Source organism: Muscardinus avellanarius, assembly GCF_963383645.1.
Source record: "Muscardinus avellanarius genome assembly, chromosome: 11".
Classification (NCBI taxonomy): Eukaryota; Metazoa; Chordata; class Mammalia; order Rodentia; family Gliridae; genus Muscardinus; species Muscardinus avellanarius.
Window position 1 is genome coordinate 16922889 of NC_137797.1, and position 15239 is coordinate 16938127.

At 39.3% G+C, this 15239-nt stretch overlaps 1 protein-coding gene across 1 annotated transcript in view; it reads right to left on the reverse strand.

The window, feature by feature from the left end:
* POLR3B (RNA polymerase III subunit B) overlaps positions 1-15239 on the reverse strand; it is a gene marked incomplete at both ends in the record, with an annotated part of 141272 nt that overhangs the window by 48982 nt on the left and 77051 nt on the right. The window contains 3 exons of the mRNA XM_080705137.1: positions 8535-8662; positions 13553-13651; positions 14348-14422. Coding sequence (XP_080561263.1) covers positions 8535-8662; positions 13553-13651; positions 14348-14422 — 302 coding nt within the window. The remainder of the gene's footprint in view (positions 1-8534; positions 8663-13552; positions 13652-14347; positions 14423-15239) is intronic.

The following is a 15239-nucleotide window of genomic DNA, read 5'->3' on the forward strand; positions in this document are numbered from 1 at the left end:
TTCAATCAATGGTTATCGCACTTCATGGCTGAAAATAAACTTTGTAAGCAGCAAAAATTACCATAGAAAGCAATAATAAAATCTGTAGGATAGATCCAAGAAATTCGCCTAGTATAGCATCAAGCTCATAGACCCCAGTGTCAAGTGAATTAAATGGAAGAATATCATTACACTTTTTAAGACAGTATGCATTTGTGCTTAAATTTTTAGAAAATTTAATCAAGATTCAGCCAAAAAAATAAAAAAGCCAAATAGCACTTCATGAACTTTTTGTTGAGTTTGCACTATAAACTGCTAATTAATTTATGTTATTTTAGTGCCAACTAATAAACTGGGCAGGATACCTGGCAATAGATCACCTACTGTTTTAGAAAAAAGATTACTACTGCTGGGATCACAGTAAAGTTCACTGACAATAAGTTGGTCTTTTTTTCTCTGAAATCATTTAAAATTTATGTTGAGATTTCAGCTCCAATTGTGTACTTTACCCAGCTTGAGACAAGGGTTCAGGCAATGTCCCACCAGGCTGCCAAATGTGTCTTCTGAAACTTGAGACAAGCATTATGATGCAGCAGGGAAGCACAGACGGCTGTGCCTCTGAACAATGGCGAGGGAGCCAGATCCTGCTATCAAGTGTGCTACCAGGCCCGGAACATAATTCTCAGGCACCCCAACTCACCACTCACTGGAAGAACAGCAAAACTGTTTAGCTCAGGAAGTTTCCTTTAAAGACTTTTTAAAGAACTTGACTTGTGGGCATATATATATATATATATATATATATATATATATATATATGTATGTGTGTGTGTATATATATATATATATATATATACCCATTTTTAGCAGACTATGGGTATGTTAAAACATAACTTATAAACTTTGATTTCTGTATCATAAAACCTGAAAATGCTATCAGATCCCTGTAGTTTTAATAAAGATTACACTGCAAACTGTTTTGAGAAAATTTCATAGGAAATTAAATTGTACGGCTTGCCTATATGAAGCACATGCTCAAACTAGGATGCCCATTCCTATTTTCAGATTGCTTAAAAAGGCCATCACAGGGCCTGCTGAGTGATGGAGCACTTGCCTGGCATGCACAAGGCCTGGGTACTGGGGGTGGGTGGAGGCATTCCACATACATCACCTAACACAATGTGAATATCCATAGGCTGTGGTTTACTTCTATTGGCTCATTTTGCTGTAACTACAGTATCCAGTGATTTCTTTTTCTTACTACAACAGTTCTCATTAGGTTTCTGAGAATCTCACTGAGTTGCTGAGTCTGTCCTCAAACCTGCGATCCTCCTGTCTTAGCCTGACAGGTACTGAGATTACAGGCATGCACCACCACACCCAACAAGCCCTATTTTCTTGAAAAAAATCTTTTCCTTTATTTTGGTACTCGGGATTGACCCCATGGCCATTCTACCTCGGAGATTAACCTCCAGCCCTTTTTAATTTTGAAATATGGTCTCACTAAGTTGATGAGCTGGCATTGAACCTGATTCTTCCTGTCTCCGCCTCTCAAGTACTAGGATTACAGGTGAACACCACCACACCTGGCTTGACAATAACTTTCTTAAGTCATAAATTGGCATAGCAAGGTATCCAAATGTAGGTTAAAATAGTGAAGAAGCACTTTTATTTATTGTGGGAAAAAAAAGATTATTAAGGGTATAAAAAACTACAAATACTGAAAAAAGAAAATGGAGGTTTTATGCATTTAACTATGTTTTCTTTCTCTTTGCCCCAACATAATCATTATCAAATACAATAAACTTTATCCATTCAAAGTGTACAAATCAGTTCTGGGTGTGGTGGCGCACGCTTGTAATCCCCGCGCTTGGGAGGCTGAGACAGGAGGATCGCAGAGTTTCGAAGCCAGCCTCAGCTACTTAGTGAGGCTCTCAGCAATTTAGTGAGACCCTGTTTCCAAATAAAATATAAAATAGGCCTGGGAGTGTAGCTCGGAGGTAGAAAAGCCCCTGGGTTCCACCCCCAGTACCACACACACACACAAAACTAAAGTGTACAAATCAGCCGGGTGGGCGTGGTGGTGCACACTTGTAATCCCAGCATTTGCATTTGGGACAGCCTCAGCTACTTAGGCCCTCTGAAACTCAGTGAGACCCTCAAAATAAAGAATAAAAAATAAGGCAGGGGTGTAGGCTGGAGGTAGAATGTCCCTGGGTTCCATTCCCAGTACCACACACACAAAAAAGTATACAAATCAATGAGTTCTGACAGATACACACTGTGAAACCACCGAGGCAACCAAGATCCAGCACATTTTGAACATCCCTAGGAGACCTCTCCCTGTCTCTGGCCCCAGGCAACCACTGATCTATTTTCCCAGAATAGATTAGTTAGCACTTTCTAGAATTTCATAGAAGTAGAATCGTACTATATACATGACTGCTCATTTCATTAAGTATTACGTTTCTGAGATTCATCCTTATGGCTGTGTGCACTGTAGGTCATTCCTTTAATTTATTTTATTTTTATTTTTTTGTGGCACCAGGGCTTGAACTCAGAGGTATTCTACCCCTGAGCTAACCCCAGCCCGATTTTATTTCTTATTTGGAAACAGAGTTCCATTAAATTGTGAAAGGCCTCACTAAGTTGTCGAGGCTGGCTTCGAACTTGTGATCCTCCTGTTTCAGCCTCCCAAGTACTGGAATTATAAGCCTGCACCACCACGGCCGACTTTAGATCATTCCTTTATACTGAGTAGTATTCTACTGTGTGAATATACATTTTGTTTATCCACTTGCCTATTGGTGGGCATTTGTTTTGTTTCTAGTTTTAAAACAACTATACACATTCATGTACAAGACTGTGTGTGCTTTCGTTTCGTTGGGTAGATACCTAGTGGTATTTCTGGGTTGTTTGGTAATGGTATGGTTAATTTAAGAAACTTTCAGCCGGGCGTGGTGGCACATGCCTATAATCCCCGCGTTTGGGAGGCGGAGACGGGAGGATCATGCAGGTTCAAAGCCAGCCACGCTGGCTTGAGACCCTGTTTCCAAAAATAAAAATAGGTCTGGGAGTGTAGCCCAGAGGCAGAAGGGCTTCCAGGAACCCCAGTACCACAAAAAAAGAAGAAAGAAAGGAAGGAAGGAAGGAAGGAAGGAAGGGAGAAGGAAAGAAGGAAGGAAGGAAAGAAACTTCCAAAGAATTGTCCAGAGTGACTCTCTTCATTTCCTGAAGGAGTGTGTGGGCCCTCTGGATGCTCTGCGTCCTCACTGACATTCAGTATGTCAGTCATTTAAACACACGTGCAGCAGTATCTCATGGCAGTCCCGATCTGTACTACCTGACAACTCGTGGGTGCGCACAGGTTCACACGCACTGGCTATTCCTATCACAGAAAGTGCCTGGCTGTGCCCATCTTTTCACTGGTTGCTTTCTTACTGAGGAGTTCCTTACTTACACTAGACAGAAACCCCTTGTCAGATATGGGCATTGAAAACGCTTTCCCCCATTCTGTGGCTTGCATTTTCATCTTCCCAGCAGTGTCTTTCAGAGAGCAAAGCTTTAATTTGAGAAATTCTGATGTAATTTTTTCTTCTTACAGTTTGTACATTTTATATACTAAGAAAGCTTAAGTCACTGGGCGTGGTGGTGCATGCTTGTAATCCCCGCACTTGGGAGGCGGAGACAGGAGGATCGCGCTGGTTCAGAGCCAGCCTTGCTGGCTTAAGAGACCCTGTTTCCAAAGAAAAAAATATAAAATAGGTCTGGGAGTGTAGCCCGAAGGTAGAAGGGCTTCCAGGAACCCCAGTACCACTGGAAAAAAAAAAAAAAAAGAAAGAAAAAAAAAAAGAAAAAAGAAAGCTTAACTCATAAATATTTTCAGCTGTTTCCTTTTTCAAGTTTTATGGTCTTTGCTCTTATATTTAGGGCTATAATAACTTTTATGGTAATTTTTATATAGTATGAGGTAGGAGATGATATACATTTTTTTCCATATTGTTATACAGAGATTTTATTTTGTTGAAAAAAACTTTTCCTTCCCCAATGAATTGCTTTAACATGTTCACTGGCTTATCACCTGACTGCCATAAACGCAAGGGTCTCTTTCTAGACGTTAGACTCTGCTCTTCTGTCAGTGTCCTATTACTGCTGCTTTACTGCCTGTCAAAAGAACGCTGTATAAATCCTTCCATTTACTCTGTTTTGAAATTTATTAGAAAATCTGCTCTTGGTTTCTTAACAATTTTAACATTCAGATTAATTCATTCATTTTGAAACATCTATTAAGTACTTTCCATAACACCTACTAAACTGGCATTATGCTAAGCACGAGGACACAGTAACAGGTAAGAGCTTATGATCTATAGTCTAGCAGGAAGCCAGCCTGACTGGGATCCACAGAAGGTAGGAAGAGAGTTTCAGCTGCGAAGAGTTTTAGTAAGTTTGATAGGTAACGTTTTATAAATTGTCAATTAAACTGGGATTCAGCTTCCTTGTCAGAAAAAAAAATTATGTACTATATCTCATAGGATTGTAAGTTTGATGAAAATAAGAAATGTATGCAAAAATTTGGAAGCATTGGGATGTGGCTCAGTTGGGCATGCTTAGCATGTATGAGGCCCTAAGTACGATCTCTGGTACCCAAACCTAAAGAATTTGAGTACTCAGGAAATAGTCACATTCATTATGATCACTATAGCAATACTGGTAGTATAGGTAATAATAAAATAAACTCCCGATCACCCTGCAATACCACTCATTCTCCCTAGAAATTTAACCCACACACTAAGCTTTAGTTTACTTTTACCTCCATAAGTATGCATTGCCAACAAGCCAGTCTTAGGTTAACGCTACATAGCTATAATAATTAAAAACATTTTTAACCAATAGCAGTATTCTTAAAGAAATTCCTGTGGATGATTTGTTAACACTTTTTTCTTTTCATTTGTGTCCCCAGAGACTAAGTACACTAAAAAAAATAAATAAATAAAATAAGTGGGGAGGAGGTATAAAATGAAATAGAATTTTATGACGATTTCTGTATAGTATGTGAATAACTCAAAAAGATTTTTTTTTTTTTTTTGGTGGTATTCGGGTTGGAACCTATGGGCTTTTCTACCTCCGGGCTATAGTCCCAGACCTTATACTTTATTTGGAAACAGGGTCTCACTAAGTTGCTGAGAGCCTCACTAAGTAGCCGAGGCTGGCTTTGAACCTGTGCGATCCTCCTATCTCAGTCTCCCAAGCGCTGGGATTACAAGTGTGCACCAACACACCCAGTTTAGTGTATTTCTAATGCATCTCATCTTGCTCTGAAATGGGAATCTCAAAAGAAAAAACTACCTGTTAGGAACGGAATCAATTAGCTCCTGAGTTAAAAAAAAAAAAAAAAAGCCCCAACAATTTGGAGTAGGAGAGGGACAGGTTGGTGAGAAGCTTGCGTGGGGACCTGGGGGATTTGTGATCCATATTCATTAACTGAGCCGACTGTGACCAAGTGAGCTTTTAAACAAGACAGTGTTCCGCAAGAAGACTGCCAACTAATAAAATGGGCAGGATTTGAAAGTGTGACTCATGTGAACTGAGTATGGGTGCCACCAAGAACCCACACAAGGCAGCTCCAACTATGCGGCTTTTGCTCCCAGGCTGCGTGACCTAAAGACCCTGCCACTTCCAGGTGTCTACCTGACTTCCTGCTCTGAGCCATGTCGTAACGCAGAGCCACAGCCACAGCTTCTCGGTACCACAAAGAGCTGCGGTGTGGAAACTTGAACTTTATTAATAACTTAAAGAGCCTAAGGTTTAAGAAGCCTCCTCTGCTGGTGTTTCATGTTGGATTAGCTCTCTCATGAGGTAAGGCTTTTAGTTTCTGTGGTTTGTGCTGGTCTCGGTCTCTTTCTTTGTAGTGATAGAAAATGACTTCTTTCTTCTCTCTCCTGGTGGGAGGGGAGGCTTGTATTGAGGGGGTTGGTGCACAGCAGATTTTCCAGCTCAGCTAGAATATTTAGGGAATTGATTCTGGGCTACTGTCATTCACTTGTACATGGGCTAACAGACAGATATGCAACAACTAAAGTATTACTTCAGAAGATCTGCAGAGAATTTCTAAGACATTTCAAAATTCTTCATTGCTGGCTCTTGTTTAAAGTAGGAGAGCATGGCTTTTAGCTACCAGCTGTCAAGTATGCACGGAATTAAAATGATCCAGAGGCGTCCTCCTCAAAGGGCCAGGTCTGTTCTATAGACCTGGCTCTCTCTGCTGCATTTTCTCCTACTGACCTTTTTCGTGTTGTGATTTTTCACACAGTTCTCGCTCAATACTTCTGCAGCTATTTCAGTGTCCAACAAGAACTGTGGCCATGTTATGTGCCAAATTTAAATGTACTTTTATCGCCAGGCTTTTCTTTCTAGTCAGGTGTTTTATAATAACAAACAGTAACAAAGGCTTTTAAAAATTATTATTACTTAAGATATTCAGGGGCTTTTGTCTTCCTAGCGTCAGCAATAACGTCAGAGGATTGTATCCAAGGAGCTAAATGTGCAGGACCCAGGGTCAGAGCAGCTGAATACACCAACCTCAGAAAACACAGACAATGAATTGCAAATGACACTCAAAACAAAACGAGAAAAAAACCTTCACACAGAAAACTACAAAAGAACTCTACAGACACTGAATTGGCTTTCTGTACACACTGATCCTGCTTAACTGTGTGTGGTAACTACCCCAGCGCTTCAGATACTCAGGGCCACAAAATAAAGGTTGTGTGTGTGTGTGTGTGTGTGTGTGTGTGTTATGTGTGAGAAGCGGTGTTATAAAAATAAAAACATTATTTCTTTCCTTCAAGTGTATTCTCTATTTTTTAAAAAAGCTTCACCACACGGGAGATAGATACGGACCTTCTGTTTTAATCTTCAAACACATAAAGAGTGGCATTAGCGATGAAGTGATTAGTCTTCCGTTAATTCTGCTGAAGGTTCTACACAAAAGGTATATTGTTTCAGCTGGGATTCACATCATGAAACAAAACGGTTTGGTCAACCCAATAGAAGTGATAGCCCTTTCATGACACACAGGGCTCAGTACTGTATATATCAACTTGTTAGCAAGTCAGAAGCACAAGCGGGAAATCAGCCTACACTGCTGCTGAGGATGAATGGGGAGGCGAAATTGATGAGCCACTGTTTAGATTTTCCCACTGGGAATTATTCCCAACTGTCCAGGCATCACATCATTCAGGTAAATGGCAGCAGGACAAGACACTTTCTATTTCTTCCTAGCTAGCCACGGGTAACATAAATCCTTGGAAAGTAACATATATGCTCCTGGCCCATCGTGAAGAATTCAGGTCCTGTCACTGTCACGCTCTGGTCAGTGGCAGCTGCTTGCTGGTAACTGAGAACTGACTGCGCTCTGGTTGTTCCTAAGGAATGCAGAAAGCTTTCCTCTACATGTTCACAACTTCTGTATGAAGCTCCTGTATCACTTAAAATTATAGATGACAGGTCACACTGATGTCACGGGCATACATGACAAGAAAATTTATTAAGTTTACTAGGATTTAAATGATTTTGAAAAACAGCCAAAAAGGCTTATAAATACAGCTGGGTTTTCTGGGGGGAGAGATGGCATGCTGAAATTCTTTTGTATCACCTTCAAGACAAAATTCTCAAACTCTTCAATACATAGTATTTAATGCACCTCTATACTCATTCTATGTCAGATGGGTACAGCCAAGTGCCAAGACTTACCCATGAAATTCTTTCTTATATTTCTACTACCTTTGAAAAATACTGTCTTTCAAGACTAAGCTCAATTCTATCTCGAGAAACAACCTATTCTCTAAATGATCCTCCTCCCCAATTTTCTCAAGTCCTGGCTGTTGGAATATCATAGCATTTATCACAACATATTGAATTAACGTGCTTTTTGTTGGTCTTTTCGACTAGACTATATCTCCGCAAGCACTGCATTCTGCCCATCTCTGTTCCCAGCACCCCTCACCATGCATGCTTTACAGACTTGTTCAGTAAATGTTATGAATTCATGGATGGATGAGTAAATTAATAGACAGATAAAAGGGAAGAAAAACACAAAGAAGGAAGGCAAATGAACCCAGAAGTTGGTGCAACAAGTTTTAGGACATAGAGTAGCAACCACAGGATAGAATGGACTCACTGACTGTCATCCAGATAACTCCTAGGTGTATTCTAATATATGCTATGCATCTTTCTTTTCTTCTTGAGTTCTTCTGCTTTCTCTACCATTTGACAACTTGTATTTCATAGTGGTTTGTTCTTTGTATTTATTCCTTTATAATTCTGTGATTGTTAGGGTTTTTCGAAAAGGTTCAGAGAGATTTTCTGCATTTTTTTGTTTAATCTGTAGATAGGACAGGGCCCCTGCAAGCATTTCGAAGTTCCACGAGTAACCCTAAGGTTGGCAATTCTGAGGTATTACCAATGCTTAATTTACCCAAACACAAAATTCTAGTAAGAGTAAAGATATAAGTTGTTTTCTAGGCATTTAGAGTCCAGTCTGAGAAGAAGCTTACCCATGGCTTGCTTGCCCATGGCGCACTGGTAGGTGTTTCTTGGGGACTGGTTATGATGAGGGTATGGGATGAGACCAGCACAGACGCCGAGAAGAGTGAAGGGTTCAATCTCCAAGTGGGTAGTATCTCTAGCAAGTTAAGAATGAGATATCTTAGGCATCAAGTACTAAGATTAATGCCTTTTAAATGGTATAAAACCATTATCATCTAAGACAATAAACTCTGATGCTAATAAAACTGGTACAATAAAAACATGGCTAAATAAAATATGATAAAACTTAAGAACTTAAACATTTCTATTACTAAAAAAATTGCACTAGTGATAGACGTACAAAAGAAGGAAGAAAGTATGGAACTGCTTATATAGTAAAGCATTATAATACATACTACTAATTCTACATAACACTTAAAAATTACTACAGCAAACATAAAAATACAAGCCAGGCGTGGTGGCGCACGCTTGTAATCCCAGCACTTGGGAGGCTGAGACAGGAGGATCACACAGGTTGGAAGCCAGCCTCAAGTACTAAATGAGGCTCTCGGCAACTTAGTGAGACCGTTTCCAAATAAAGTATAAAATAGGTCTGGGAATATAGCCCGGAGGTAAAAAAAAAAGCCCCTGGGTTCCACCCTCAGTACCCCCCCCCCACACACACACACAAAACCCAAAAACATAAAAATACAGAGTTTACATCTACTTGGGTAAGTAGTTGGCTTTTCCTCACTCTTCCAATTTGTATCAATGAGAAGGCTGTATCACCCTATTAGAGAGTGATATGTCCTCTTTAACAAGAGCTACTACAGACCTACAGGCACTAATTGTGTTACCACTAGCTAATTATGGGCACTAAGCATTTGAAATGTTAGGCTAGTGTGAATGAGGAACTGAATTTTTAATTCTACTTAATTTTAATTACTTTAACTTTTGAAACTCAAATAATAATATCTCAATATTTTTATATTAAATACATGTTGATATGTTTACATTTTTAATATACTGGGTAAAATAAAAGTACTATTAAAGTTGATCTCACCTGATTCTTTCTACTTTTCCAATGTGGGTACTAGAAGATTTGAAGTTATATCAATGGCTTGCACCAATATAGAGGATTCACTCTTTTTATTTTTTATATATTAATTTTGGTACTGGAGATGGAACTCAGAGGCATTCTACCTCTGAGCTCTGCCCCCAGCCCTTTTTTAAAAATTTATTTTGATATAGGGTCTCACTAAGTTGCTGAGGGTAGCTTCAAACCTGTGAATCTCTTGTGTTAGACTCCCAAGTACTAGGACTACAGGCCTGTGCCACCATACCCAGCTTTGTATTATATTTTTTATTTATTTATTTTTTTTTGTGGTACTGGGGATGGAACCCAGGGGCATTCTACCTCCCAGCTACACCTCCAGCCCTATGTTTTTAATATTTATTTTGAAACAGGGTCTCAATGAGTTACAAAGGGCCTCACTAAGTAGCTGAGGCTGTCTGTGAGCCATGATCCTCCTGTCTCAGTTTCCCAAATGCTGGGATTACAAGCGTGTGCCACCACGCCCAGCTATTATACTTTTATTGGATAGCATTGCTAAAGGTATTGGACACAGAGTAAAATTTTATTTAGTAGGTGTCAGAATCTTAATTACTTTAATAATATATTTCCACAAAAAAGCAACTCAGATGTTTTAATGGAAAAGAGACAAAGGCATATAAAAGTATATATAGTATCTGATAAATTCTCAAAGTCTAAATACTCTGGATTCTAATTTTATAAAATAAGTAAAATTATTATTTCTTTAAAAATCATAACCACTATAAGTTTCTATCCTGAAAAGGAAATAGGAGATTTCTTTCATTGTCTATAAAGCACTTAAATCTACCTCAAATTAAAACTAAGTAACTTACTGCTTATAACAATAGAAAAAGTAAAAATAACCTAAATGCCTATCAATAGTGAATAAGATAAATAAATTATATATGTGTAGGCAGATAATATAATATGTAGCAATTAAGATAATTTATACATATATGCAAATATACATGTTCTAACAGGGAAAATTAAAATAACACATTGTTGAGTTTAAAAATTAAGACATTGCCGGGTATGGTGGCGCACGCTCGTAATCACCGCACTTGGGAGGCGGAGACAGGAGGATCGCGCAGGTTTAAAGCCAGCCTTGCTGGCTTAAGACACCGTTTCCAAATTAAAAACAAAACAAAACAAAACAACAACAACAACAACAAAATGGTCTGGGAGTGTAGCCCGGAGGTAGAAGGGTTTCCAGGAACCCCAGTACCACCAAAAAAAAAAAAAAAAAAAAAAAAAAAAAAAAATTAAGACACTTAAAGACGGGCATGGTAACCCACACTTGTACTCCCAGTACTTGGGAAGCTGAGATAGGAGGATCACAGGTTCACGGTCGGTCTCAGCTATTTAGTGAGGCCCTCTGCAACTTAGTGAGACCCTGTTTCAAAATAAAGAATAAAATAGGGCTGGGGGTATAACTCAGAGGTAGAATGTTCCTGGGTTCAATCTCCAATACCACACACACACACACACACACACTCACACACACACACACACACACACACACACACTAAAAAACACTCACAACACATTACAGTGAAAACACATTGTTTTACTGTGTGTGGATTGAACATATGTGCACTGACTTAGAAAAATATCTGGAAGAGTACAAATGAAACTAGTAGCACTGACTAGTTGTGGAGAGTGCAGTCTGCTGGGACAGGAAATGAAGGGGATGCATTCTTTACTTCATTAACTTTTATATTTAAAATACTGTAAGTATGAGTTAAATAATACTACCATTTTTACATTTTAAAATAAGATAAATTTTATGTGTGAAATGGACGAGTGATTGGGTAATACTGATTTCATTTATAGCAATGAAAAAAATAAAAGTCTCTACCTTATTAAGTTTCTAGTGGAGGTAAACACACATTGCACAGAAAAATCAGTGAAATGCAGATTTCATTCTATGCTAATAAGCATTAAAAAATAAACACTAGAAAAATAAAGCAGGGCCAGGTGTGGTTGCACACTCTTGTAATCCCAGTACAAGGATTAGAGGCTGAGACAGGATTAATGCACAGGTTCGAAGCCAGCCTCAGCTATTTAGTGAGGCTCTCAGCAACTTAGTGAGACCCTATTTCCAAATGAAATAGAAACTAGATCTGGGAGTATAGCTAGAGGTAGAAAGCCCCTGAGTTCCAACCCTAGTAACACACACACACACACACACACACACACACACACGCAAGCAGAGAGGAAGGGATGAAGGGTAGACATAGGATTTCTATTTTATAATAGGGTGGTCAGCTGGGCGTGGGGGCACACGCTTATAATCCCAGCATTTGGGAGGCTGAGACCAGAGGATTGCAGTTTGCAGACAGCCTCAGCTACTTAGTGAGACTGTTTCAAAATAAAGAATAAAAAATAGGGCGGGGGTGTAGCATGGAGGTCAAATGCCTATGGGTTCCATCCCCAGACCCACACACACACACAAAAACAAAAGTGGTCAAGAAAAGACTCCCAGGAAGGTAGCACAGAGCAAGGGAAGACCTGGAGGAGAGGGAAGTGGCCTGCAGGGTGGACCGAGGGCCATAGAGGCAGTGAAGGGGCACATGGGAAGCAGGAGTGAGGGTGGTAGGAGAGGATGTGGCAGGGTCAAGCATCCTGATCATGCAGGAATGGAAGGCCTCTGTAAGAACTTGCAAGGGAGAGGGAGAGGGAGGAGAGCCTCTGGGGCCCCCCCCGAGAGGTGCTACCGGGACACACGCCGTGAAGTAAGGATTCATCTGCTGCAAAGATCCAGGCCAGCAATGGCGGTGGCCTGCACTGTGATGGAGGTGATGAAAAACGCTCAGATTCTGCGGTATTTTGAAGGTTTACATGACACGCTAAGGGCCTGATGTGGATGTGGAAAAGGAGAGGTGGTGAAGTTGAAGCTTATGTTTTTGGCTTGAGCACCATAAAAGTGCCATTTACAGGGCTACTAGAAAATAGTTCGCTTTCATATTCAATCTTGATGTGAGGGGCAAGAAACAGTAATATGAGAGATTCAGACCTGTAAGGAATAAAAATCCTGACTAAAAAGCATTATTTGCTAAATTATAATAAGAATATAGTGGTAAATTCTACCTGGTAGCGGGAAGTAGAAAACTACATGCTTTTGATTGAAAATGAAATAGTTATCAGGTGGGAATATTTAACTCCTTATTTAACATAACTACAAAAACTCCAATTTCAGGTAAGTGGTACAAGAGTTATGGGCATCAAAAAGCAAATTATATAAATGTCCTCTTACGTATTCCAAATGGAACACAGATGCTTCTAAAAGATACCATTGTTCTAGAAGAAATATTATGAACATATGACCATCTCAAGTTAATGTTGCACACAAACTTCGAGAAAGCTTTACAACAAACTATGTATAGATTTCCTCCTCTAATAATAAGAATTCAGATGTCAACAGACAAAATCCTCTCTAGTCCTCTCTACAAGTGATAAACACATCTTTATGTGGCCTGATTCATTAGTTTAATTTTTGTACTAACTGAATATTAAAATAAGAGAAACAATTCCTTTTAGAAAAAATACATACTAACTATAACACAAATAGGGAAGATAATTAAATCTAAAAAGGCTAGGCGAGATGGTACACGACTGTAATCCTAGTACTTGGGGGGATGGGACAGGAGGAACTGGTCTAAGCCGTTTCGTCAACTTAGTGAGACCCTGATTCAAAAAATAAAATAGCTGCTGGCAGTGTGGCTCAGAGGTAGAATGCCCCTGGATTCAACCCCAAGTAACATCCTTGTTGGCAACTCTCTGATACTTTCAGCAAGGATGGATGATGGGGTATGCTTCCATTATAAAATAGTGTACTCCCAACAGTTCCTACCTCAAGAGTATGAGACAGAAGAACTGAAGAGGACACTGAAAAGAGAAAGTAGGTCTCTGGTCAGAGTGGGTTCAGTTATGGTTGCTATGGATCCTACTTACTTATTAATTGTATGTTCATAGAGTGCGATGTTACAGTCATTTTCTTCATTCACATCTAAATATTCGACCAGACTCTCATGTAAAAAATCTTCAAAATTCCTGGAAAAATGACGGTAAAAGAGACATTATTAAATTACATCTCAGGGCTGGGATGTAGCTCAGTGGTAACGTGCTGGCAATGCTTGGGCAATATCCTGGGTTTGACTCTCAGCATCAAAAAAGAAAAAAAGAAAAGACTGAACAAAATGCATCTTATTGCAGTATTTTATATAATAACACAAGACAATGACTTGCATTTAAACCCAAAGCACCTTTCTCTACAAGAAATAAGACAGTGAAATATCTGAAGCACATTATTCTCGAGACACTAAGTGATTACAGATCACTGAAATGAAAACATCAAAGTGTTTGTGATTCTTGTTAATCTAGTCTCTACTTCTAAAATATTTGACTTTAGAAATTCCCCATGATGAGCGTCACACAGTGTCTGGATCAACTATCGCTATGTTCTTTTCTTTCTAGAACATTAAATTTACATCACAACCGAGTTGCAGTAATTTACACCACGACCCTGTAACTGACATCTAACCTGATAAATATTTCATCATGTCAAAAAAACAGCACATGCAGAAGAATGCTTTTTTAATAGGTTAGTATATTTGGTGGGGATGAATGAAGAGACTAAAAATGAAAATTTACTTTTCTTAAAAGCATAGATCCAAAACTGTTGTTGCTAATTAAAACATGTATGTGCATATTTAAGGAGATTGGGCATTTTTACTTTGGGCCATTTACCTGTACCCTTGAGCCAGCTCTTCCATATGCTTATTCGTGACTGCTGGCTTCTGTTTCTTAACAATTATGTAAGGTCTAGAATGGAAAAACAAAACATAACAAAGAAAGAACGAGTTAGTAGTAAGTCCACACACAAATTATGTCAGCAAGTAATGTTCATCATAATGAAATGAGGGAAGCTGTGGATCCAAGCAAACTCGTTCCTGGACTGCTGGAGGACACGAGGTGTTCCTGCATGTGTGAGCACTCAGGGCATTCTGCCTCAGGTCTCTCACATGCACAAACACAAGCACCTGTGAGGATGTGAGCACATTCACGTGTAGATGCTCCTCCAAGCATCTGCGCAAACATTTGGTTTTGAATGAAAAAGCAGCACAAAAATGGCATTCACTGAAGTCTAAAATGACACTGAATATAGTCTAAAAGGGAAAACATAACCTTCATTTCATATTTTACAAATTTGTGTAAAGGTACCATTTTCTGGTTCCACATGGGGAACAGTTGGAATACAGAGTCCCCACTTATGGTTTCAGAGGTTTTGCTTTCAGTGAATCCAGTTAGCCACGGTCAACTGTGGTCCAGAAATAGCAAGTAGAAAAGTTAAAAAAATAGATAATGCCTAAGGTTTTTTCTTTTTCTTTCTGGTATTCTGGATTGAACCCAGAGGCATTCTATTGCTGAGATACATCCCCATCCCTTTTTATTTTTTATGTTTATTTTGAAATAGAGACTTACTAGGTTGCTAAGAGTCTTACCATGTTGCCCAGACTGTCCTTGACCCTGCAATCCACCGGTTTCAGTCTCCCTAACGCTGGGGTTACAGGAGTGTCACCATGCCCAGCAACGATTCCGAAGTTTAAAGCCATGCACTGCTCTAAGTAGAACCACCTCA